At 37.4% G+C, this 24,856-nt stretch overlaps 2 protein-coding genes across 2 annotated transcripts in view; both read left to right on the plus strand.

Annotated features, from left to right (window-relative positions):
* Nucleotides 1-24,856, plus strand: part of LOC127987694 (uncharacterized) — a 2,462,016-nt gene that overhangs the window by 275,653 nt on the left and 2,161,507 nt on the right. The window lies entirely within an intron of this gene.
* Nucleotides 78-10,190, plus strand: LOC127987715 (E3 SUMO-protein ligase KIAA1586-like). The gene is made up of 5 exons (XM_052590103.1): nucleotides 78-4,698; nucleotides 5,518-5,566; nucleotides 5,758-7,286; nucleotides 7,503-8,395; nucleotides 9,187-10,190. Exons 3-4 carry the CDS (start codon nucleotides 6,168-6,170, stop codon nucleotides 7,935-7,937), a joined length of 1,554 nt encoding a protein of 517 aa, XP_052446063.1. The 5' UTR covers nucleotides 78-4,698; nucleotides 5,518-5,566; nucleotides 5,758-6,167; the 3' UTR covers nucleotides 7,938-8,395; nucleotides 9,187-10,190.

The raw sequence follows: 24,856 nt of genomic DNA on the forward strand, positions 1-24,856 counted from the left end.
AACAGGAGATTGAGTGAAAACGAGCATTTTCACCCCCCCCCCCCCCCCTTAAACAGACAAACACTTCATGGGTCAACTGTCAGCTTTCCTCACAACGGAGAGCTCAGACTCAGATGTTGATAAAATAATCTTATAATATTCATACACCAGACAGTTGAGTATCTAGAGTACAGTATGCACAGTGTGTAGTGTGTCATTTAGGATTTTATTTGGATATAAATTCAATCCAATCAATGGCCATTTAGTTTTTATTAATGAATCTAAATGAAACCGTCTAATGGTCAGCAAATGAACTTAATAAACGTTGAAGCTTGAGCAGCAAATCAGCATATTAGTATGATTTTTTTTTTCAGATAGCGAGCAGGACAAACAACTATGACTGGGATTGTCATACACTGTAAAACCCGACAAGTTCACTTAACTCAAAAAAATTGTTGAAACATTACATCGAAAATTTTAAGTCAAATTAACTAAATATTTTTTAGTTCAATAAAATATATATTTTTAAGTGTCTGTTACCATCACTGTATACCCTATTAAGTAGGGCTGTAGTACTCGAGTCCGGTCTTGGACTCGAGTCCGGACTAGAGACATTTTTCTGTCGTCTCAGACTTGTCTCGGACTTGTTATATTTGCACTCGGACTTGTCTCGGACTTGGCCATTGGACTCGCCAAGTCTTCTAGTTGGTCTCGACCGAGTCCAGCAAAAAAAAAAAAAAAAAAAAAAATCTCCTTCAAAACAAAAACACATTTGCATGATTTCGTGACTGAAAACGTGTGGAAAACGCTAGGCTCGCCGCTCTCCTTTTTTCCAAAGCACTCTGTAATCTGCGCTCACGCTCCAGTGGCGTCTGGTGTTGCTGGGGTACCATGACTCGCTCTTCATGATGACGCAGAAGTTTAAGCAAAGAATAAATGGATTTCCAGCACTAAACATCCCTTGTAGTAGCTCTGCTAATATATTTATTTACAAAATGGCTATCCTTGTACAGCTATGATCGTCTGTTTCTCCATCTTGCCTTAGCTTTCAGTATTGTTCCGGGAAAGGATGTGCATGACCAGCGGTGCACTTGCTGCGACCTGAAAAGTTTAGATGTTTCTAATTTAATTTTCTACCTGTTGGATTGTGTTTTATTTACGTCTACACCCAGATAGCCTAAAATGTACCCTTTACAATAATGAAATACTAATTATTGTTGTACAGTATAGGGGTTGCAAGACTACTGATTTCTGCTAGTAGATTTTTTTAAGAAAAAAAATGCTTGAGTAACTCGACTACTCGTGGTTCATGCTATTGTAAATGAAAACACATTAATTTTTTTTTTTTATCAATCAACACATTTATGTATAGTCTTATGTAACAATTACATATGTAAATTTTAAAAACTTTATAATTATGAAATTACATATTAAAATTTTCATGTAACAGCCAGTATTTGTATCTGTTACAATCACAACACTTTTCCTATCTGCATTCGGATACAACATCATACAGTTACTTGATAAGACCCTTGTGACTTTTTTTTTTGTAGTTATCACTGAACAAGTATGTCGTGTTAAACTAAAATAATTATAAATTTTTAAAATAATATTTATCATGCAAGCAGAGAGATGTCATGACAAACGTTAAGTGATTATTTTAACACGACTGGATCCATTCAATGCGCACATTTTCATTACGCAGAGCTCTTTAAGCGAGTCTTAATGTTAATGAACTTCACTTAACAGTTGTGTGTGCCGCGCAAACCAGCAAAAGGTAAAGATGCAAACATGTAGGACAAGTAGACAATGTATCAGTATCTAAGCTGATTATTAGCCTACTCTTGAACTGATTTGGTTTTTGAGAGACTGAGACGCGCAATGCAGCTGTTTGATTGGTGAGCGCGCTGTGCTTATTAATTCGTTTCACATCGTAGCCTAAGCTTTAAATCGTTGCCTTTTAAATATATACAAATACTATAACGTGTATGATGTATTATTATAGGTAAAATTACTCTTGCAACGCTCGGATTTCTGAGAGATGCACAGAGAGGCGACAACAATGCGGTGTTTGATTTGCGCTCTTTTCATTCGTAAAGTTTACATTCATTCACTTCTGGCGCTGATCCCCTGGCTCATGTTATCTAGCAAACTCCAGATTGTGTCAGCTTCAGTCGAGTATTCAGGCAGAATTATTCCTTGTCCGTTTTTCGTTTTTTAAGCCATTAACCTTGCCATTCCGAATAAGGTATTCGGCTTCAGGCACAACCCTAATTATTACATATTTTATTTTTACATGTAACATAGATAAGGTCATCTAGTAACAGCTCCACACAATATTGTAATTCTAAAATTCACATCGTACTTGCCAACACTTTGTATGCATTATAGTTAATACATGCTGGAGTAGTCGATTGTTTCCGACAGTGCTCGACTAGTCTATGCAAGCACTAGCACAGTATGACAAAAACGTCGCTGTATTTATGTGCGCATGCCCAGTAGAGCCAAACGTATGCCTTCTAGCTTTGCTGCGCGCATTTGTCATATCCAGAGCTTTGCGTGTGTCTGTGCACTGTGCCAAGGCATCAGTCATATATATTTTTGACCACAGACATGTCAGCAAAAGCAGCATTATAAAGTAAATAAAATGAAAATAAAGTACATACAAATTATTTGACCTTACAGCTCCAAACTCTGTTCTAGAGGGCCAGTGTCCTTTATAGTTTAGCTCCCAGGGTCGGACTGGGGGTAAAACCACTACTGATTACCAGGCCCCAAAGGAAGAGAGGGCCCTTGAATCTGAAATATATTTTATTTTACCTGGATATTTTCATCAGTGGGGGGCATGGGGGCCAATCAGGACTGCCTAAGCATAGGGCCGGGGATCTTGTGAAACGCCCCTGTTAGCTTTAACTCTAATTATACACACTTGAACCTAATCAAGCTCTTACTAGACACACTAATCTTCCAGGTGTGTTAAGGCCAGTTGGAGCTAAACTTTTCAGGACATTTGCCATCCAGGATGTAGTTTGGAGACCCCTGTCCTACAGAGTTTTTACTTTGCACATGCTTTTTGATCATTACAAATAATAATGTCAAATTATTTTCTTAGAATAAGAGATATGCTGTCTCTCGCATCACATACATTATCAGTAGTTAAGTGTGTGGTCTTGAAGAAGACCCTTTTTTCTCTCATTTGGACTCGTTCTTGACTTGGACTCGAAAATTTTGGACTTGGACTTGACTTGGACTCGAACCTCTTTGGACTCGGTCTCGACTAGTCCTGGACTTGGACTTGACTACAGCTCTACTATTAAGTCCACAGAACTCTTAAGTTTAAAAATTACATTACATTAAAAATTACATTTCTAGTTGCCTTCAATTATTTGTTATCTTATAAATATTGATTTTTCTTAACTTATAATAAGAGAGTACTTCTCTCAAAATTTTCCCTATTTTTCAACTTATATAATGTAGGAAATACCCTCAAATACAGTCTACTGTTGTCCATCCTAAACCTAACCACAGGCTCTACTCTTCACCACAACGGTAACACTACAAAAACAACATAATAGAAACCTTTGTAAGTTCTGACATAACACAACATGTAAGTACTAACTTAAGTCCCTCTATGTTAATCTAGTGTAAAAACACAAAATAACACTTAATTTCTACATTTATTTTCCTTGTTTTCTGATGCAAAGCATGCTGGGAACTTGAAAACGCAATCAAGTCCAACGAACCTTCATTATTATTTGAGTGCAATTAACTAATTTCATTTGATTAATTTCAGTGTTCGGTTTTACAGTGCATAACATTATAATGAGGACACTATTATAATAAAAACGCTGTGAATGTTTAGAGTTTAGTTGTCTTGTTTCTGCTCGTTGTTGTGTTGAAGATCGCTTCCACAAAAGGAGTTCATTCATTCGTCTGAAAATACGCTCAAGTGCGCCACACGCTGTTTTCTGAAGGAATTTACAGACTGCGGGACCGACGTCGCTGTGTGATTGGCTGACAGAGTGATCCTTCCTCATTATTTTACCTCACGATGACGGTAAGATAATTTTTCTTTGTTTTATGATTGTTTAGTACAACTAATTTACTGCTACTGAATAAGTGTTTATCCTAGAATCGGACAGTCACTTTTATTATAATCTTGGTCTTTCAATAGTTGTTGTTTTTTTTTATCTTATGATGCTAGCTCACTATCGGATTGTTAGTTAGTTATTTAACCATCTAACGTAATTCTGAGAAAAAAGCTAGCGTTGCATCCATTCTAAATTAAACAAATAATTTTAAATCTATAGCCATAACTGCTCATAAACAGTGTTAATTTAATTAAGGACATTATTACTGATGAAAATGTTAATCAGGTGAAGGCTTTTTTTGTATCAAAGATGACAAAGCAGGGTTGCTAATTCTCACAAATTATGCATGAGACACAGATGCATTGATTTTTACACCGAAGACAAACATGCAGATCAACTGTTTTTGTTATGAATTGTATCCTATTTTCTGTTATTATGTATAGCCTAATAAAATTAGTGTAGTATTTAAGGTTAAATGGAGAAAAGGGTTTTAAATTCAATGCAAAGAGGCAAATTAAAGTCATTTTGTGGCATTTGTTTACCCACTCTAATAAATATACATCTATGTACCGTATTTTTCAGACTATGAGTCCAAAAATACGTCATGATGAGGAAAAAAACATATACGGTAAATCGCTCTGCACTATAAGTCGCATTTATTTCGAACCAAGAAAAAACATTACCGTCTCCAGCCGCGAGAGGGCGCTCTATGTCTTCAGTGTAGACTACAGGAGCACTGAGCAACGTAGAGTGCCCTCTGGGGCTGTAGATGGTAATGTTTTCTCTTAGTTCATTTCTCTCGGTTCATGTCAAATTATTTTTTATAAATTAGTTGCACCTGACTATAAGTCGCAGGACCAGCCAAACTATGACAAAAACTTATAGTCCGGAAAATACAGTAGTCTAGAGTATTGCAGGTCATAACTGCTTAATTATTTTTAGGTTTTGCATTTGAATAAATATTTAGTTTCAAATTATAAATTTTAAAAATATACTAGTATAAGCACACAAATTAATATTAATGCAATAAAAGTACTGAATTTAACCCAAGAAAAGAACAGAAGGCCTATTCATGTGAATTGATAGTGAATCAAGAGATGATTAATGGTCATCAGTATCATAATCGTATCAAATTCTTTCTATTTTTTCCCTCTTGTAGAAACACTATTGTGACAAAACGTATATTTAATGTAGTCTCTCATTCACCACAATAGAAGTTTACCCAACTATGACAACTTCCGCTTGAAAATATGAAAGGGTTGTGTAACTACATTCAAGATAAATTAGTTAAATGAAATAAAATGCCTACATGTGCACTGTTCAAAGTTTATCACCATTAATAATAACCTTAATAAGTAGCATGATTATCATATAGTGCTTTCTTAAATATATTCACAGTAACGACAACAAATATAATATTACAACTTACATCTTACATTATTTTCAGATATGGACAAGGGAAAGAAGAGAAGAGCCATCACTGACTTTTTTGAAGGGTAAGCCTGTTTATTAATATTTTTATTATTATTATTATTATTTTAATTTCAAGATTCTTCTGGATTTTTATTTTAATTTCTGCTCTTTAAAAGTGACTTGGTGTGTCCCAGGCTTAAGACACTTAATCAGAAAAAATATATGTAAGGAAAACACTTTGAAACATCAGATATGTAATATTTATTTCTTGTAGCATACAGCCTAAGAGGAGCCTCATCGGTAAAACGCTTAACCAGGACACTCAAACAGCACAGCACTTACATTTATCACCCAGGCTACAAGAAAAACTACCAGACCTGCCCCAATCCAGGACAAACCCCAATACAGACAGACCAGCCCCAATCAGAGCAGACCAGACAGACCAGCTCCAATCCAGGACAACATTAGTCAGCACATCCACAACAAACTGTTCACATCCAGCCCAGTCCATGAGCACAGCTTTGTCCCTGCTTACTAGTACAAACAGGGTAATACACTTCAGCAAGCAACAGCTTGAGGCATGGACACAGCAGTACCCCCATTGGCTCCACTTACATGGAAATAATGTAGGATGCACATTCTGCAAATATGCCTTTGTGGCTTTAGGATGCACATTCTGCAAATATGCCTTTGTGGCAAAAGTGCCTTTGTGGAGTTCAAAAGGGAGTACAGGTGGCAGAGGAGTGGGCTTCTGGAGAGGTCACAGCAAAAGATGTCAAGGCCATGAGAAAGAAAATCTACAAACACAGAGACAGCTTAACTCACAAGGCATCAACAGATATTCAACAGCAGAAAGAGAAAGAGGTGTTGCCCACCTTGACAGAAACTTTGAATGCTAAAGTTCTGTTGGAGACCTTCTCAAAAATGTATGGATTGGTTGAGTTACAAGAAATGAATGGAGTAAAAACCGTCTCTTGTCACAAATCTGATCACTCTTGGATTAATATAATAACACACATTGCCAATAAAATGAGGAAAAAAATTGTCTCAACAATTAAAAGTGCTGGCTCTTGGATCTGTCTTACAGTAGATGAAAGCACTGCATTTGGGAGAAGCTACCTCATCCTATACCTCAGAGGAGATGTGACAGGAGAAGGTGAGACAGAAAACATTTTTTGGGATTTGATTGAGCTGGAGGAAGGAACAACTGCTGATGCCATATACAAAGCTCTCAAAAAGAGTCTCCTGGAAGCTGACCTGGATGATGCATACCTCAAGTCTCATCTGATCTGCATAACAACAGATAGGGCATCTGTGATGACTGGAAGACAGAGTGGTCTTATCACAAGGCTGAAAAAAGACTATCCTTTGCTGGAGAGTATCCACTGTCTTGCTCACAGGCTTGAGTTATCAGTAAGTGATGCACTAAAGTCAGTCACAGGTTGCAATCACTTTGAGATATTTATTTCAAAGCTGTATACACTGTACCATCAATCCCCAAAGAATGCCAGACAACTTTCAGAGGCAGCTTCTCAAGTTAACATCTGCCTACTTAAGATTGGTCACATTTTTACCATCCGCTGGGTAGCAAGTAGTTTTGTGACTTTACAAGCTGTTCGGAGAGACTTCCCTGCTCTGGTTGCACAAATGAAAAAAGGAGCTGAAGATGGATCTCGCTCTGATATAGAAAGAAAAAAATTCAGTGGCCTTCTGAATCGCCTCACATGCATTGGCTTTGTTAATGACCTGGCAACCATTAAAGATGTGCTACGTGAACTTCACAGTCTGTCCCTAAAACTTCAGGTAGGTACAGTGTTTTTCTTCAGATTAAGTGTGAACAAGACCGTTAAATTGAGGAATATGTCATATCTATCTATCTATCTATCTATCTATCTATCTATCTATCTATCTATCTATCTATCTATCTATCTATCTATCTATCTATCAAAATACTTCAAACTTTTTCAAGCCAACTTCAAAGTTTATCTAGTTTACATTTGTCTTTTTTTAATTTTTCAGAAAAGAAGCACTTCTTTTATGGAGGCCACACGAGAAATAAAGATGACAATTGAGGTGTTGAAGGCTTTCAAGATCACCCCAGGGAAGTCAATGGAGAAAGCAGCGGAAGCTGTTCAAGTAGGAGAATTCAAACAAGTGCCCTTACGTTCAAGCAAGGAAAATGTAAATCGATTCCTATTCCTCCAAGCCATCATCAACAGTCTCTCTTCACGAATGCCTGACACAAATCTTACAAAGATTATAACACCACTGGATCCCCTAAACTGGCCAAAATCCAGGGAGTCTCTTGTTCTCTTCGGGGAGAAAGAGATCCACGACCTGGCAAAGATGCTTGAAGTACCAAGTAGGGAGGCAGTTGAGGACTTCAGAAATTGGAAGCTCAACAATGATCAGAATGGGAAGGTCCTCAAAAAGGGTTTCTCGACAAACGATTGATCTGAGAGTTTAAGAACGTTTTCTGAGAGTCATTTTTACGATCTTTCGTTATTGATTCACGTGTGTTTCCCAGAAATGCACTGAACACAATCTCAGTATCTGTGCTTTAAGAGCTGCTTAGAGTCGCTGTCCGTTTGTCAAGTGCTGAAATCTCATCTTATAGAGTGACTCGTGATTGTAGCACACGCTCGTTTACTGAAATGTTCATCTAATGCTGTGTTCAGACTCTGTCAGCAGATTGTCATTTGACTGACAGCTTCTGATCAATGTGGAAGCAGCCAAATATCTCCAAATGAAAGAAAACTCGGGTTTATCTTTGCAACAATACCCTTCACAAGCTGTTCAGATGAAGAAAAAAAGAGGATAAAACTCCAGAAGAAGAACATAGATTCAGTTCACATTAAGAGGAGCATCCAGCAGTTCCAGCAGGACATACAGAAGATAAAAAAAAACAATTGGTAAATGTAACTTGTTTATATCTGTAGACACGCTGTGAAGATGTGTGTGGGATTAAAGGGAGGATTATATTTTAAGGTTACTGAAATATTTCAGAAAACATATTGTAAAGTCATCAAAGGCATGCGAAGACATTTACAATTACCCATAGTAGGTAACTCAAACAATACAGCTACATTTAATGCAAATATTTTATGTATTTATTTTTGATCGCTCCCTCTTATAGATATGAAGATTAGTAAAATATACATTTATACAATAGCCATGTCTCTTTTCAAATAAGAATCGTTTTAGAAATATTATTCCATTTAATACATTAAAAATATTACAATTTAATATTCACTTTCCTTCAACTGGACATATATTCAGTCATAGTTGATGACATATGTTTTCAATATCATTAGGATATAAAAATATTAATGATAGTATGTATTTTTGAGATTGTAATATATTAATTTTTGGGAAATAAATATTTCTATGCATTTTTTTTACTACAAGTGAACTATTTATCATTTTTCACAGTCTTTAAATTGAGATCTAAAAGAGTTTGTTGTGCGATTTCCTCTAGTGGACAACATTAGTATTACAGCCTTCATCTCTGTTAGCTCTCTGAGCAGCAGAAACTCATGAAACTTGACTTATTTACTCATATGTGTTGTCCATGTGTATGAATTTCTGAGAAGTTATGGATCCATCCCTTTATAACTTAAAACTGGTCATGTTTAATTGTTGCAGGTGAAACTGACATTTTGTAATCACTACATCATGTTTGTTTTCCTCCTTCACTCTCTAGATCTGTGATACCATACTCTCACACACCATGGACCAGTTCTCCTTCACAAACACCTTGTTAGTGTCACTGTGCTTCAAGCAGACAGGTTTGAACAGGACACAATGGTGTTTCCTGAAGATGCACTGAGCAGGACTTTGAAGGTCTATCCAGAGCTCAGTGAGAGTAAGCTGAAGACAGAGCTTAGTCTCATCTACTGCAAGGAAGAGTTCAGAAGCTCTCGTGCTGCTGTGGACCTTCTCCAGCTGTTTATGGAGAACAATCTTGAACAAGATCCTCATCAGCACACCCATGACCACAGCAAAAGTGATCTGAGAGCTGCTTCTCAAGCTTGAAAAGAATGAAGACTTCTCTGAGAAACAGCAGGACCCAGGAGAGGCTGAATGCATTGTTCATGCTGTCAATGGAGAAAAGACTGGGACTGAGATGATGATTTCAACCAGAAAGAAAACCAGGGAGAAATCTGAAAACCAGAAAGAAAGGAGAAAAACTGCTACTGGCCAGTGATTAGGCAACTTCACTGTGTGTGTGTGTGTGTGTCTGTGTGCGTGTGTGCGCGTGTGTGTGTGTGTGTTTAATGATTACCTTGATTACTGAACTCATGCTGATAATACTACTATAAAACTGATACTGATGATAAAACTACTGCTGATAATAAACCCAAACTGAACTCCAATTCACTGATTAATAGTACATTTATTGCATTCTTTAACAGTTGACTTTAACATTTTTAATATTTTATCTAGCAGTAATGATACATAATCACCTGATATATGGCTATTTACAGTCCTGCATTACTAACAGTTTAGTTTTTCAGCTTGTTTGCACACCCACAAAAGTGTTTATAATCGTTTATAATATTCAGGAGAAAGTCTGTGAAATGAGGGACAGAAACTGAAAAGAAGAGAGGATTTGTTCTCTCTTAGAATAGGACACACTGGACTGATTCAGACACTGTTCAAAACAGACGAACATCAACAGGTTTGAATAAAAACTGAGGAAACAGAGTCAGTGTTACGTGTGTTATTGAAGAGGAGGAAATATGAGGAGGAAAGAAGGGAAATGTTTCAAATGATAAAGACAGACATTGTAAATGATAATGTTCAGAAGCTTTAAGAAGGAAAGTACTTGTAATGTGTTCAAACATCTCATGATTTACCTAAAAAATACAGGATTGATGAAAGAATATGATTCATTTCTAAATGTCTTAGTTTGTCATATAGCTACTGCTCCACACTTCAGTCTCGTATGTGGCTTTAATGAACCTTTAAAATCAGCCACCAATCAAATCAAAAGAAAAAGAAGCAGAAGAAGCTTTCCTACAAGCAAAATCCTGGTCCATACCTTATTCCAGTTGGTGGCGGTAATGCAACAGTTAGGCTGCAATCCACCAATAAACACCAAAGAAGAAGAAGTAGAGCCGATGACGTCAGCACTCGCGCTTCAGTTTGGCGGTTTTCTGAAGTGAGTAGTTCATTATATTCACGCAGTTGTAAAATCCTCTTTACACCTTTTGTTTCGAGCAAACTCTTTACATAGAAAACTGTAAGATGTGTAAATACTCTGATGTTATGAATGCGCTAAATAACACAGAAATGTGTTCAGATTGATAAGGACAAATCACAATGTTTGATAAAGATGTGTTTCTATCAGCAAACAGAATAAAGTGAGCTGATCTGCTGCTGATCCTGAATGTCTTGTTTAATGAGTGTTTATAGTCTGAGACTCATCAATATTATCAGCTGATCAAAATCCTCTTTATTTCATGATAATAGATCCTGTTTTCACCTCATTCATTACACTGATGACTTCAGATCTGTTCATTGACACATTAAGATCATTTTATTGCTGTCAAGATCAGAAAACAACACGGTTATCAGTTATTGTGACATTACAAGATGAAACTATCACAACAGCATTTATTCATTAGTCTGTGATAAACCATGTTTCATATAAAACACAAAACTAAAACACATTCAGTTCAACTCAATTCAGTGGTGCTTTATTTGCACCTTGCAAATTTCTAAAATTGTATTTATATGTTTATTCTTTCACTTTTTTAATTCTTACATTGCTTATATTTGGCATCTTTTAATTGTGTTTTTTTGTTATATATTTATGTGTCTGTATATTAATAAAAGAGAAGATGAATAATAATAAAACAAAGACTTATTGATTTTTTTTTTATTAGCTTACAAGTACGAGCATCAAATCATCATAAAGAAGATAAATCTGCAGAGACAGAGTTTACTGAAGAACAGAGAGAACATGAGAGATCTAGAACCCTGCAGAACCAAACACACTGAAGAACAAACAGCTTGTGTTTATTCTTCATCCTTCAGTAATGAGGCTCAAAAATGTTTGTGTATATATATGTATGTGTGTGTGGATTTCATCAGTGGCGGGTCACATGTTCACTCCTACTATGATGATTCTGATTTTATTACATTCTGTGTAAACGGTGATTTATAACGGATCAGTAACAACAAGATCACAGTTGAAGTTCACACAGTCTGTCTGAGAGAGAATCTCCTGGAGAAATCAAAACAAATGAACACAACTGCACACAGAAGAAACATAAAACTGTAACTTAGTTCTTATATTTATAACATACAACCCAGTTAAGCAACATGACACGACCAAGAGAGTGAAGTTTTCCTGGAAACCATGATTGAAAATTTGACATTTTAAAGTGTTAAAATGAGTAGTTCATATATATTTTAGTTCAATATTTGATATATTGTCAAAGTTGACTGTTTTTGCTCCATTTGGTTTATGGAAATGCTTCCAAACGCTTCTCTGAGCAACACACAGCAGTGTTTCGTTACTGAAGGATTCGTGTTTGTGAATTTTGAATCATTTGAGTCAATCAATCACCTTTATTTATTTATATAGTGCTTTAAACAAAATACATTGCGCCAAAGCACTGAACAACATTCATTTGGAAAACAGTGTCTCAATAATGCAAAATGATAGTTAAAGGCAGTTCATCATTGAATTCATTGATGTCATCTCTGTTCAGTTGAAATAGTGTCTGTTTTAATTTGCAATCAAGTCAACGATATCGCTGTAGATGAAGTGACCCCAACTAAGCAAGCCAGAGGCGACAGCGGCAAGGAACCGAAACTCCATCGGTGACAGAATGGAGAAAAAAACCTTGGGAGAAACCAGGCTCAGTTGGGGGGCCAGTTCTCCTCTGACCAGACGAAACCAGTAGTTCAATTCCAGACTGCAGCAAAGTCAGATTGTGCAGAAGAATCATCTGTTTCCTGTGGTCTTGTCCTGGTGCTCCTCTGAGACAAGGTCTTTACAGGGGATCTGTATCTGGGGCTCTAGTTGTCCTGGTCTCCGCTGTCTTTCAGGGCAGTAGAGGTCCTTTCTAGGTGCTGATCCACCATCTGGTCTGGATACGTACTGGATCCGGGTGACTGCAGTGACCCTCTGATCTGGACACAGACTGGATCTGGTGGCCACGGTGACCTCGGAACAAGAGAGAAGCAGACAAATATTAGCGTAGATGCCATTCTTCTAATGATGTAGAAAGTACATAGGGGGTTATGTGAAGTGTTCCGGTTCCAGTTTACCTAATTAATGCAGCCTAAAAATCCTTTAACGGATTTGGATATTAAAAGCATATTAGTATGTTATGTGTATGCCAGGTTAAAGAGATGGGTCTTTAATCTAGATTTAAACTGCAAGAGTGTGTCTGCCTCCCGAACAATGTTAGGTAGGTTATTCCAGAGTTTAGGCGCCAAATAGGAAAAGGATCTGCCGCCCGCAGTTGATTTTGATATTCTAGGTATTATCAAATTGCCTGAGTTTTGAGAACGTAGCGGACGTAGAGGAGTATAATGTAAAAGGAGCTCATTCAAATACTGAGGTGCTAAACCATTCAGGGCTTTATAAGTAATAAGCAATATTTTAAAATCTATACGATGTTTGATAGGGAGCCAGTGCAGTGTGGACAGGACCGGGCTAATATGGTCATACTTCCTGGTTCTAGTAAGAACTCTTGCTGCTGCATTTTGGACTAGCTGTAGTTTGTTTACCAAGCGTGCAGAACAACCACCCAATAAAGCATTACAGTAGTCTAACCTTGAAGTCATAAATGCATGGATTAACATTTCTGCATTTGACATTGAGAGCATAGGCCGTAATTTAGATATATTTTTGAGATGGAAAAATGCAGTTTTACAAATGCTAGAAACGTGGCTTTCTAAGGAAAGATTGCGATCAAGTAGCACACCTAGGTTCCTAACTGATGACGAAGAATTGACAGAGCAACCATCAAGTCTTAGACAGTGTTCTAGGTTATTACAAGTAGAGTTTTTAGGCCCTATGATTAACACCTCTGTTTTTTCAGAATTTAGCAGTAAGAAATTACTCGTCATCCAATTTTTTATATCGACTATGCATTCCATTAGTTTTTCAAATTGGTGTGTTTCACCGGGCTGCGAGGAAATATAGAGCTGCGTATCATCAGCATAACAGTGAAAGCTAACACCATGTTTCCTGATGATATCTCCCAAGGGTAACATATAAAGCGTGAAGAGTAGCGGCCCTAGAACTGAGCCTTGAGGTACTCCATACTGCACTTGTGATCGATATGATACATCTTCATTCACTGCTACGAACTGATGGCGGTCATATAAGTACGATTTAAACCATGCTAATGCACTTCCACTGATGCCAACAAAGTGTTCAAGTCTATGCAAAAGAATGTTGTGGTCAATTGTGTCAAACGCAGCACTAAGATCCAATAAAACTAATAGAGAGATACACCCACGATCAGATGATAAGAGCAGATCATTTGTAACTCTAAGGAGAGCAGTTTCAGTACTATGATATGGTCTAAATCCTGACTGGAAATCCTCACATATACCATTTTTCTCTAAGAAGGAATATAATTGTGAGGATACCACCTTTTCTAGTATCTTGGACAGAAAAGGGAGATTCGAGATTGGTCTATAATTAACTAGTTCTCTGGGGTCAAGTTGTGGCTTTTTTATGAGAGGCTTAATAACAGCCAGTTTGAAGGTTTTGGGGACATGTCCTAATAACAATGAGGAATTAATAATAGTCAGAAGAGGACCTATGACTTCTGGAAGCACCTCTTTTAAGAGCTTAGATGGTATAGGGTCTAACATACATGTTGTAAGTTTAGATGATTTAACAAGTTTATACAATTCTTCCTCTCCTATAGTAGAGAATGAGTGGAACTGTTCCTCAGGGGGTCTATAGTGCACTGTCTGATGCGAAACTGTAGCTGACGGCTGAATGGTTGCAATTTTATCTCTAATAGTATCGATTTTAGAAGTAAAGTAGTTCATAAAGTCATTACTGCTGTGGTGTTGGGAAATGTCAACACTTGTTGAGGCTTTATTTTTCGTTAATTTAGCCACTGTATTGAATAAATACCTGGGGTTATGTTTGTTTTCTTCTAAAAGAGAAGAAAAGTAATCAGATCTAGCAGTTTTTAATGCTTTTCGGTAGGATATGCTACTTTCCCGCCAAGCAATACGAAATACCTCTAGTTTTGTTTTCCTCCAGCTGCGCTCCATTTTTCGGGCTGCTCTCTTTAGGGTGCGAGTATGCTCATTATACCATGGTGTCAAACTGTTTTCCTTAACCTTTCTTAAGCGTAAAGGAGCAACTGTATTTAAAGTGCTAGAAAAGAGAGAGTCCATAGTTTCTGTTACATCATCAAGTTGTTCTGAGGTTTTGGATATGCTAAGGAAATCGGATACATCAGGAAGATAACTTAAAAAGCAGTCTTTTGTGGTAGAAGTGATGGTTCTTCGATACTTGTAACAAGAAGTAGAATTTACAATTTTGGCTATATGAAGTTTACACAGAACTAAATAATGATCTGAGATATCATCACTTGGCTGAATAATTTCAACACTATCAACATCAATTCCATGTGACAGTATTAAATCTAGAGTATGATTTCGACAATGAGTAGGTCCTGAAACGTGTTGTCTAACACCAATAGAGTTCAGAATGTCTATAAATGCTGATCCCAATACATCTTTTTCATTATCGACATGGATATTAAAATCACCAACTATTAAGACTTTATCTGCAGCCAGAACTAACTCGGATGTAAAATCACCAAACTCTTTAATAAAGTCTGTATGGTGCCCTGGTGGCCTGTATACAGTAGCCAGTACAAACATAACAGGGGATTTATCATTAACATTGGTTTCTCTGGATAATGTTATATGAAGCACCATTACTTCAAACGAGTTATACTTGAAGCCTGCCCTCTGAGAAATCCTGAAAACGTTATTATAAATTGAAGCAACACCTCCCCCTTTGCCTTTTAGACGCGGCTCGTGTTTATAACAGTAATCTTGGGGGGTGGACTCATTTAAAATAATGTAATCATCAGGTTTTAGCCAGGTTTCTGTCAAGCAGAGCACATCTATATTATGATCAGTTATCATATTATTTACAAAAAGTGTTTTCGTAGAAATGGATCTGATATTCAATAAGCCAATCTTTATCATTTGTTTATCCATATTGCATTTGTTTTTTATTTGTTGAACCTCAATTAAATTGTTAACCTTAACTTGGTTAGGACGTTTTTTGTATTTTCTAGTTCGTGGAACAGACACAGTCTCTATAGTGTGATATCTAGGTGAAAGAGTCTCTATGTGCTGAGAATTAACTGACCTCTGTGATGGGAGGCAGCTAGCAGACGGTCAATGATTCAGTTCTCCATTTATAAAGACATGCCCTGTGTCTCAATGTTCATACTATCATCCTAAATAGTGTGTGAGATTAGAAGAAGTGTAGAGAAATATAATTTAGGTTTGGCAGCCATTTTTTAATTCAGTCTTAGTTTTACTCAAATGTACATTTTAGTAATCATATTTAGTCAACCCTGTCCTGTTTTTGTTTAGTCAAGTTTAAGAAAACGAAATGTATGAGCATTTTAGTCAGGTTGTATATTGGCTAAACCGATCAGAATTATTTTTGCTCTAAATTATAATAGTAATGTTTGTTGTTCTTTGAGAAATGTACTTTTGTGTTTCAGGTATTGCTCTTTCACCAGTAAACACAAAGCAACAGAATGTGGACTCGTACACATGGTTTATTTAATCTCATGTAATGTGCTGATTTATTAGGCTTTTTATTATAGAAAATTACACCAAAGACTTATGCACTCAGTCTGTCTATAATATGAAAACTGGTGAAACAAAGAAAAATATGATAACAGTGAAATTCCTAATAGTTATTCCACTATTTCCAAATTGCAGCATTGCATTGTCAGTGACAGCATTTGAAGATTGATTTATAAAAATCATTTCAGGTTTAAGAAGTGTTTCAACATTGCATCAACTACTGATGAACACATTGATTTTATTTGAATCATCACTCTGTTGATTATTTAACCATGTATTATTGTGTATTTGGAAGGTGTTTGTCTTTCAAATACATTAAAACACACAAATTCACAAACTTTTGTCATCTGATCCTCTTTCACCAAATATATTTACTTGAAGTACCCCTGAGATTTAAAAATATATATATTTTAATAATTATCACATTTGCATGTTCATGATTCTCTGATGTTGGTTATATCCACATGCAATGCAGGTAAACAAATGAAATGTTAAACTTTTTTTTAAGTAAGATTTTATTTTATTTTGATTGGTTTTAAAATGTATTTTAATGTATCTTTTTTATTATTTAATTAATTAGCTTTTTATTAGTCACAAACCCTAGTTTGGATAACCATGATGTAATGTTTAATGCACTTCATGTTAATAACAACAAATGGAATATATATATTTATTAGGCAGTTCGGGAGTTCCGAGCGGGATCGCGAAAATTTTGAGTCAGTTTGGGGATCGCGAATCATTTGAATCAGTTCGGGAGTTCGTAGCGGGATCGCAAATCATTTGAGTCAGTTTGGGGATCGCGAATCATTTGAATCAGTTCGGGAGTTCGTAGCGGGAATCGCGAATCATTTGAGGAAGTTTGGGGTTCGCGAATCATAGTTGTATATGGATAGTCATTTTTAATTTAGTATCTAGTTCTAATTATGTTTTCCACGCATGTTTAGGTGCGATATGTGAACTCGTATTTTTTGTTGTGGAAAATGTGTAATTTTTAAATGACTGGGTAAAATAAAAATAAAAACTGGACACAATATATATTTTGTTTTTGAGCGACATACAGAATATTAGAAACAGAATTAGTTTTTTTTTTCTTTGATTGGTTTCCTAAAAAGAAAAAAAGAAAAACTGACATCTTTATTTAACCTAAATCTGTTATTACAGTTATTTAATTTTTGTTATATCCATATAAATTATATAATTTCATATCATTTAGTTATATGATAATAATCATACACATAATTTGATTTAATAATAACCCAATGTGAAGCAAAAACAGAATGTTCTGACAAGCTTTGTGAAATTATATATATATATATGTATATATTACTCTTTGTATTTTTATGTCAAGTTAGGTCAAAAGTAATCTAAAGTGGTCTGATTAGATTATCTAAAATGTGTAATGTAATGGATTATGTTACTAACTATAATTTTTGTCATGTAATTTGGAATCAGTACTGGATTACAGTTTACATAGCTAGGCTATTTTAGTTCCCCTCACTCTACAACAGATCATTTCAATAAACAGTATTTAGAAAAGATCAAGAATTAAGAATATAAGAAGCTATAGCAATACAGACGACAAGCCAAAACAAATTAATTTAAGCCAAAACGAAACTGAAACCAACATTGGGTCTCCCATTCGACACGAAATCAAATGTTTCCGTATTTGTGAAGTATCTGTATTTATTATTACTTCACTCATGTTCAAATATCTACGTAAAACAAAATGTTTTGCATAACATCACGTGGTGCATAACACTTAATGGCACAGCTTTTACTACATATTTAAACTGTGCAGTGTTTTTTTTTTCATGTTTGACTGACATTGACAGGGTACTGGAGAGGAGAATTCGGCCGATAGTGGAACCTCGGATCCAGGAGGAACAGTGTGGTTTTCGTCCCGGTCGTGGAACACTGGACCAGCTCTATACCCTTTCCAGGGTGCTGGAGGGTTCATGGGAGTTTGCCCAACCAGTCCACATGTGTTTTGTGGACTTGGAGAAGGCATTCGACCGTGTTCCTCGCGACATCCTGTGGAGGGTGCTCCGGGAGTATGGGGTCGGCGGCTCCCTACTTAGGGCTGTTCGGTCCCTGTACGACCGGAGCAAGAGCTTGGTTCGCATTGCCGGCAGTAAGTCAGACCTGTTCCCGGTGCATGTTGGACTCCGGCAGGGCTGCCCTTTGTCACCGGTTCTGTTCATAATTTTTATGGACAGAATTTCTAGGCGCAGCCAAGGGCCGGAGAGTGTCCGGTTTGGGGACCATACGATTTCGTCGCTGCTTTTTGCGGATGATGTTGTCGTGTTGGCATCCTCAGACCAGGACCTTCAGTGTGCATTGGGACGGTTTGCAGCCGAGTGTGAATCGGCTGGGATGAGAATCAGCACCTCCAAGTCCGAGGCCATGGTTCTCAGTCGGAAAAGGGTGGATTGCCCACTTCAGGTTGGTGGAGAGTTCCTGCCTCAAGTGGAGGAGTTCAGGTATCTTGGAGTCTTGTTCACGAGTGAGGGAAGGATGGAACGTGAGATTGACAGACGGATCGGTGCAGCTTCTGCAGTAATGCGGTCGCTGTACCGGTCTGTCGTGGTGAAGAAGGAGCTGAGCTGTAAGGCAAAGCTCTCGATTTACCGGTCAATCTACGTTCCTACTCTCACCTATGGTCATGAGCTGTGGGTCATGACCGAAAGGACAAGATCCCGGATACAGGCGGCCGAAATGAGCTTTCTCCGTCGGGTGGCTGGGCGCTCCCTTAGAGATAGGGTGAGAAGCTCGGTCACTCGGGAGGAGCTCAGAGTAGAGCCGTTGCTCCTCCACATCGAGAGGAGCCAGCTGAGGTGGCTCGGGCATCTATTTCGGATGCCTCCTGGACGCCTTCCCAGGGAGGTGTTCCAGGCACGTCTCACCGGGAGGAGGCCCCGGGGAAGACCTAGGACACGCTGGAGGGACTATGTCTCCCGGCTGGCCTGGGAACGCCTCGGGGTCCCCCCGGAAGAGCTGGAGGAAGTGGCTAGGGAGAGGGAAGTCTGGGCGTCTCTGCTTAGACTGTTGCCCCCGCGACCCGGCCCCGGATAAGCGGAAGATGATGGATGGATGGATGGATGTTTGACTGACTGTATTTTATCAGTGTTTTTGTATTTTATTATGATAATGAAGAGACTGCATTGTCAAAGTAACTGTGTGTGCATGCTGCCCCAGCACAATCACTTGATTTATGTATTTATTTAAAAAAAAAAAAAATGTCGTCTGGTTTCCTTTTGCGCTGCACATACTAGGCTACTTGTTGCACAGTTTTTTGTTCATTTTCTTCATTTATTAAGTAAAAATGTATTTCTCATATAGGCCTATTTATTCATTTTATATATATATATATAAAATGTCAAATATGTCAATCTTTTGTTCATTATCTGGCTCGGCTCAGTGTTCATCTTCAGTTCTCTCTTCACATCAGTTCAGTCAGTCACTGTTTGAGTAAATGAATTACTCCGGGATATTGGTTTGTTTCAACTCAGAGGGAGTGTCACCCACATTAAACAAGTTAACAGCTTAAGTCATTTGTGGATTAATGCGTATTGGAGACGCGTTCTGCTCAACCATTTGGTAGATCACTTTTTGAGTCCTTATATCTTATTGAAAAATGTGTGGAACTGAACTCAAGCTGATTGGGTCATCTCTACAACTTGGTTGAGGTATGCTATGCTCCAAACATCCACTAGAGGTCACTCTATTTTTTGACAGTAGAACTTTTCACTCATCATGCTGCCAGCAAGATTAAAATTTAAATCACCTCTGACATTTGGACTATTTTTGGCTGTACTTTCAAAGGTGAGTTCGTTTTTTCAACATTTTATATAATCTAACACGTTACTTAACAGAATTATGTAAGTTGATGCAAAACAGAAACCTCTTATAATGGTCAAATAATTTTTTTAAAAACATGCTTGACCATACGGTTGAGTTGGCACTCCATGGTAAACCTTGGCATGGAATGACAGCTCAACCGCATGGTAACAGTTTGGTGAAGTTATGCTAATTTATTAAAATTCGCTATTTTCCATGGAATAAAAACACTGCTGTTCATGCATTGTTATCAATATGTTACAGTTATAGTGTTATTATACTTAAATGGTTTAATATGTATGATCATGCTTCAACGTGATTGCTGATATCATGCCGCAGAGGAGATTCAAGCAGTTAAGTCGCTACATTCACTTTAATGATAATCAGCAGTGTGATGGGAACCCTGACGATTTTACAAAATCTGACCCCTTTTTGTGATGCTTCGTAAGCAATATCTCCTCATCCCATCCACCTACAAGCACAGTGTGGATGAAGTCATGAGCCGCGTCCGAAATCGCATACTTCCATACTATATAGTAGGCGAAAAACAGTATGCGAAGCAAGTCGTATGTCCGAATTCTCAGTATTCGAAAAACAGTAGGCGAGATGTACCCGGATGGCCTACTACTTCCGGCCGAATTCCGTAGTATGCATAGGATGGACACTTCTCTATCCCATGAGGCACCGGGAGAGGGCTCGTCATACTCATATTCGAAAATTACGGAAAATCGGAGGATCGTGACGCCGCTGTTTTGAAGTGTAAGTACCTTATGGATAAACGCTGTTCATTGTGGTTAAAGTGTACTTGTTTAACATAATCCAAGTAAACGATTGGATTTGTTAAAGTTTTACACATTGTAAACTGATGAGACTATTTTGTAAATTGAGTTAAAAAATATGTTTAATAATCATTATCGATCAGAGGCTGTGCCTCAGCTTGTTAAGGCTGCTTTCTACAGACGGCTCGTTAAGTAATTTAATGATATAAAGTTACAAAATTGTAAGTAATTGAAACGAGTTAATTTACATTTTACTAGTGTTGATATTTTGATTTAAAAAATGTTGGATAACTATTGTTAAACTATTGTTAATAGGTGCCTCAGTTTGATCATAAATCATCAGTAATGTGTAAATCCTGTTCTGATGTTACAGAGACTGATGAACACAATCTTGTTCTCATCCACTGATGAAACCCTACTCACTGGAAAGCCTAATTCAGTAAGTATATAAATGAAAATTAATCTTAACTACACACACTCTTTACATGTATTTATGTTAGGATCATCACTGATTTATGCTGTTTTTTTATTATAATATGAATTTCCAGGTATTTCCAGTTGCTAATTGGTCAGTTGCAAAGTACTTAATAGCAAATAACTTTTGAAGCAGTTGTGTGCACTGATTTTGTAGCAGTTTCCAGTTGTTTTTTTAACATCTGAAGAATGTTGTCTTGAGAATGGGTGCCACACTTTAGAGAAATACCCATACAAATTATTCTCTTTATGTATTTATTTATTTTTCATTTCTACATGGATAAGAGCACAAAGCTTCAGACAAAACCACATTAACATTTTCATAAAGTAGTATAATAGAGCTTAAAGCAACAGCAAAAGGGAATTTCTTAAGACGTTTCTATAATAATGTCAGGAAAATAAACTTCAGCAGCTTCATTTCAGTAACTGTAGATGAGGGGGGGGGGGGGGGGGGGTGAAATGCTCGTTTTCACTCAATCTCCTGTTAATCTTGAGTACCTATAGAGTAGTACTGCATCCTTCATAACTCCAAAAAGTCTTTAGTTTTATTATATTCATAAGAGAAAGATAGTCTGTACCGATTTTTCCCGGAAAAACACGACCGGCTGGAGGCGTGACGTGTGGGCGGAGCTAAAGAATCACGAGCGCGAGTAGGCTTTTGAGTTGAGAGCATTTGGAAGCTGTGACATTACCGTGAGGAAAAAACCAACCAAAACAAACCATGGCTAACAGTCAGATTCAGCGTATATTTATGATCCAGAATCAGATCCAGAGGCTGAAATTTAACAAGAGCAGCAGCAGCAAGACGTCTCTATGTGGTATGTACTGAAACTGTATACACTTGCTTAGCGGTTTTGGAAAATGACTAAGTTCCACTTTATGTCGTCTTTCTTTTTTTTTTTTTAAGCTGTACATGTGGAAAGTGCATCGCATGTTGTTTACTTGATGTGCTCACGCGCCGATAGCTAAGTTAACAACACAGAGATATTTGAAGCAGTTTTACTCACCGCCTGCGGTTCCAACACACGATCGTGACCCTTTTTCGTTGGGATCGCATTATCCTTTAGAAATAAACGATACGCAAATCCGTCGTCAAACTGGGCCTTGTTTGTAAAACAAGCATCTTCGAAATGCAGGGAACAAACACAAACACTTGCACAACTCCGTTGATGCTCTGTAAAAATAAACTCCATCCACTGGTCCCTTAATGCTGTTTCTCTTTTGGTAATCTGTGCAGGGTTGTCTTGCCCTGGCAACCAAAAACACACTTCTTTTGTGACATTTGGCGACGCTCTCGCTCTGATCAGTGAAGTCTGTTGTGCTCTCAGTGCTCTGCTATACGGGAGCGCGCTCTTCCGGCAGAAGTGCCTCAGGACCCATATAAGGAAATTCCGCTCCATCTAACGTCACACAGAGCCATACTCGAAAAAAACTTTCCGAAACTTGTGACAAACCGGAAGAGGTATTTTTGGAACAGAAATTTTTACAACTTAATTTTTGAAACTTTGTCCATGTTTAGCATGGGAATCCAACTCTTTAACAGTGTAAAAAACTCAGTATGCATGAAATAGCATTTCAACCCCCCCCCCCCCCCCCCCCCTTTAAATTTGGGAATCAAAAATGAGTGAAAAAAAAAAGTGAAATTCAAAAATATATCCCAGGGATAAAGTAATAAATATTAAAAAATTAAACTTGTTGTAAATATGTTGGTATGATATGTTATATGATATGTTTCTAGATTTTCAAATTGTAAAATTTTAATTTTCAACTGTAATATGAATTCCCAGTTATGAGTGTAATATACTTATGTGAATATATAAATACACACACGTTTAAATTTAAATACTTACATGTGTATTTATACATATTTATGTGATTTTATAGTATTTATATTTCTTAACTAATATATGTATATCTTGATTTGACAGTCTTAAAATGACCTTCATAACTTACAAAAGCTTAAACAATAGCACTATGAGAACATGAACTGATTTGCAGAGTCTTAACCTGTTCGACTGTCCTACAGGTAATCTGCTCTTGAAGAGCTGCACACGGTCGTCTGCTGTGACACAGCTGTGGTCCGTTTGTCCCGCACATGCTCTCCTGTGCTGACTTCTGTGTTTTGGGGTTCCAGTGTATCATCGTCATGATCCTCCACAACTTCTGGATCAGCAATCTCCTCATTCAGAAGACGGAGGTTGTGGAGCACTGCACAGCATGCAACAACATCTGCACAAAGGCAGAACTCACTTCCAGGGCCTTGAAGAAGAAGATGGAGCACAGCTGGTCTTCATCATCCTGAAGTCTCTCTCAACAATGTTCTGTGCACGATCATCATTGGTGTTGAATCAAAGCTGTGCAGGATTGTGTTCAGACTCTCTGTCTGCTGTGATGAGGCAGATGAACACTCACACAAGGAGACACACACCATCTCCCAGATGTGTTTTCCTGCAGGTGGATAGGCCTCCAGTGTTCTTCAGCACCCTGGCATCATACACAGACCCGGGATACTCAACAAAGATATCAAGGTACTTACCATGGTGGTGACCTGCAGCTGAACAGAATGAAACCACTTCCTGTTGAAATAACATTGGGCTTCACTTGCTGGAGGTTCAGTTTGTATGTGACAGCCATCTATTGTGTCAGCTACCAGAAGAAAAGCTGCTTCCACTGCCTCCAGGTCATCTGTGGTGGAGAAGGCAATCAGCCTCCTCAAAATCCCCATGACCTGACCTGACCTGCTCATTCTGTGCACAATGTTATGCAGCTCTTGGATGTCGAAGGCCAGGGACAGCAGTCTGTATGATGCTGTTCACAGTCTGTAAATATGTAGTTTTTGTTTTTTAGAATAAAATTTCAATAGGTTACACATTTTTTTGCTGATATATCTATATCTAACTATGTATATTTATATATATGTGTATATTGTCTATAATGTATATATTATGTATGTATTTATGTATATATTGTGATGTGTGTGTGTTTCTGTGTATATTTCTATAATGTATGTGTGTATTTATGTGTATGTGTGTGTGTATTTGTCTAAGCATTCATTCAAGTTTATTAATTTATGTTCGTTTTGTGTAATTTTATTTGTATTTATTTAAAATACAATAAATTGCTTTATATCCTTACATAAAATCAGTCTGTCATTCTGTTCACAGCTGTAGCTGCTGTTATTCTGAGGTAGAAAATTAAAAGCTAAATTTATATTTAGTAAAGGATTTACAAGCTGTCGACGAAGGCATGATCTGTGAACAGCTGACCGACGCCTGCTTTGAATTGTTCATTCAAACGACATAAAAACGCAGACGAAAGCGGAAAGAAAAACGAAAAACATCACTGATGTTCGCTCAGTAGATCGGGCTCTTTAAATTTACGCGCTGTTGTGACGACGTATGTCACGTGACAATGTCAACATGGCGGATGTAGTACGTCCGAATTCCATTCATA

The sequence above is a fragment of the Carassius gibelio genome, chromosome B22 (genome assembly GCF_023724105.1).
Source record: "Carassius gibelio isolate Cgi1373 ecotype wild population from Czech Republic chromosome B22, carGib1.2-hapl.c, whole genome shotgun sequence".
In the NCBI taxonomy this organism is placed as follows: Eukaryota; Metazoa; Chordata; class Actinopteri; order Cypriniformes; family Cyprinidae; genus Carassius; species Carassius gibelio.

Coding starts and splice junctions, on each gene's coding strand:
- LOC127987715 (XM_052590103.1), top strand. CDS start 6,168: ATGCCTTTGTGGCAAAAGTGCCTTTGTGGAGTTCAAAAGGGAGTACAG. Junction 7,287..7,502: donor GTCTGTCCCTAAAACTTCAG/GTAGGTACAGTG, acceptor TTAATTTTTCAG/AAAAGAAGCACTTCTTTTAT.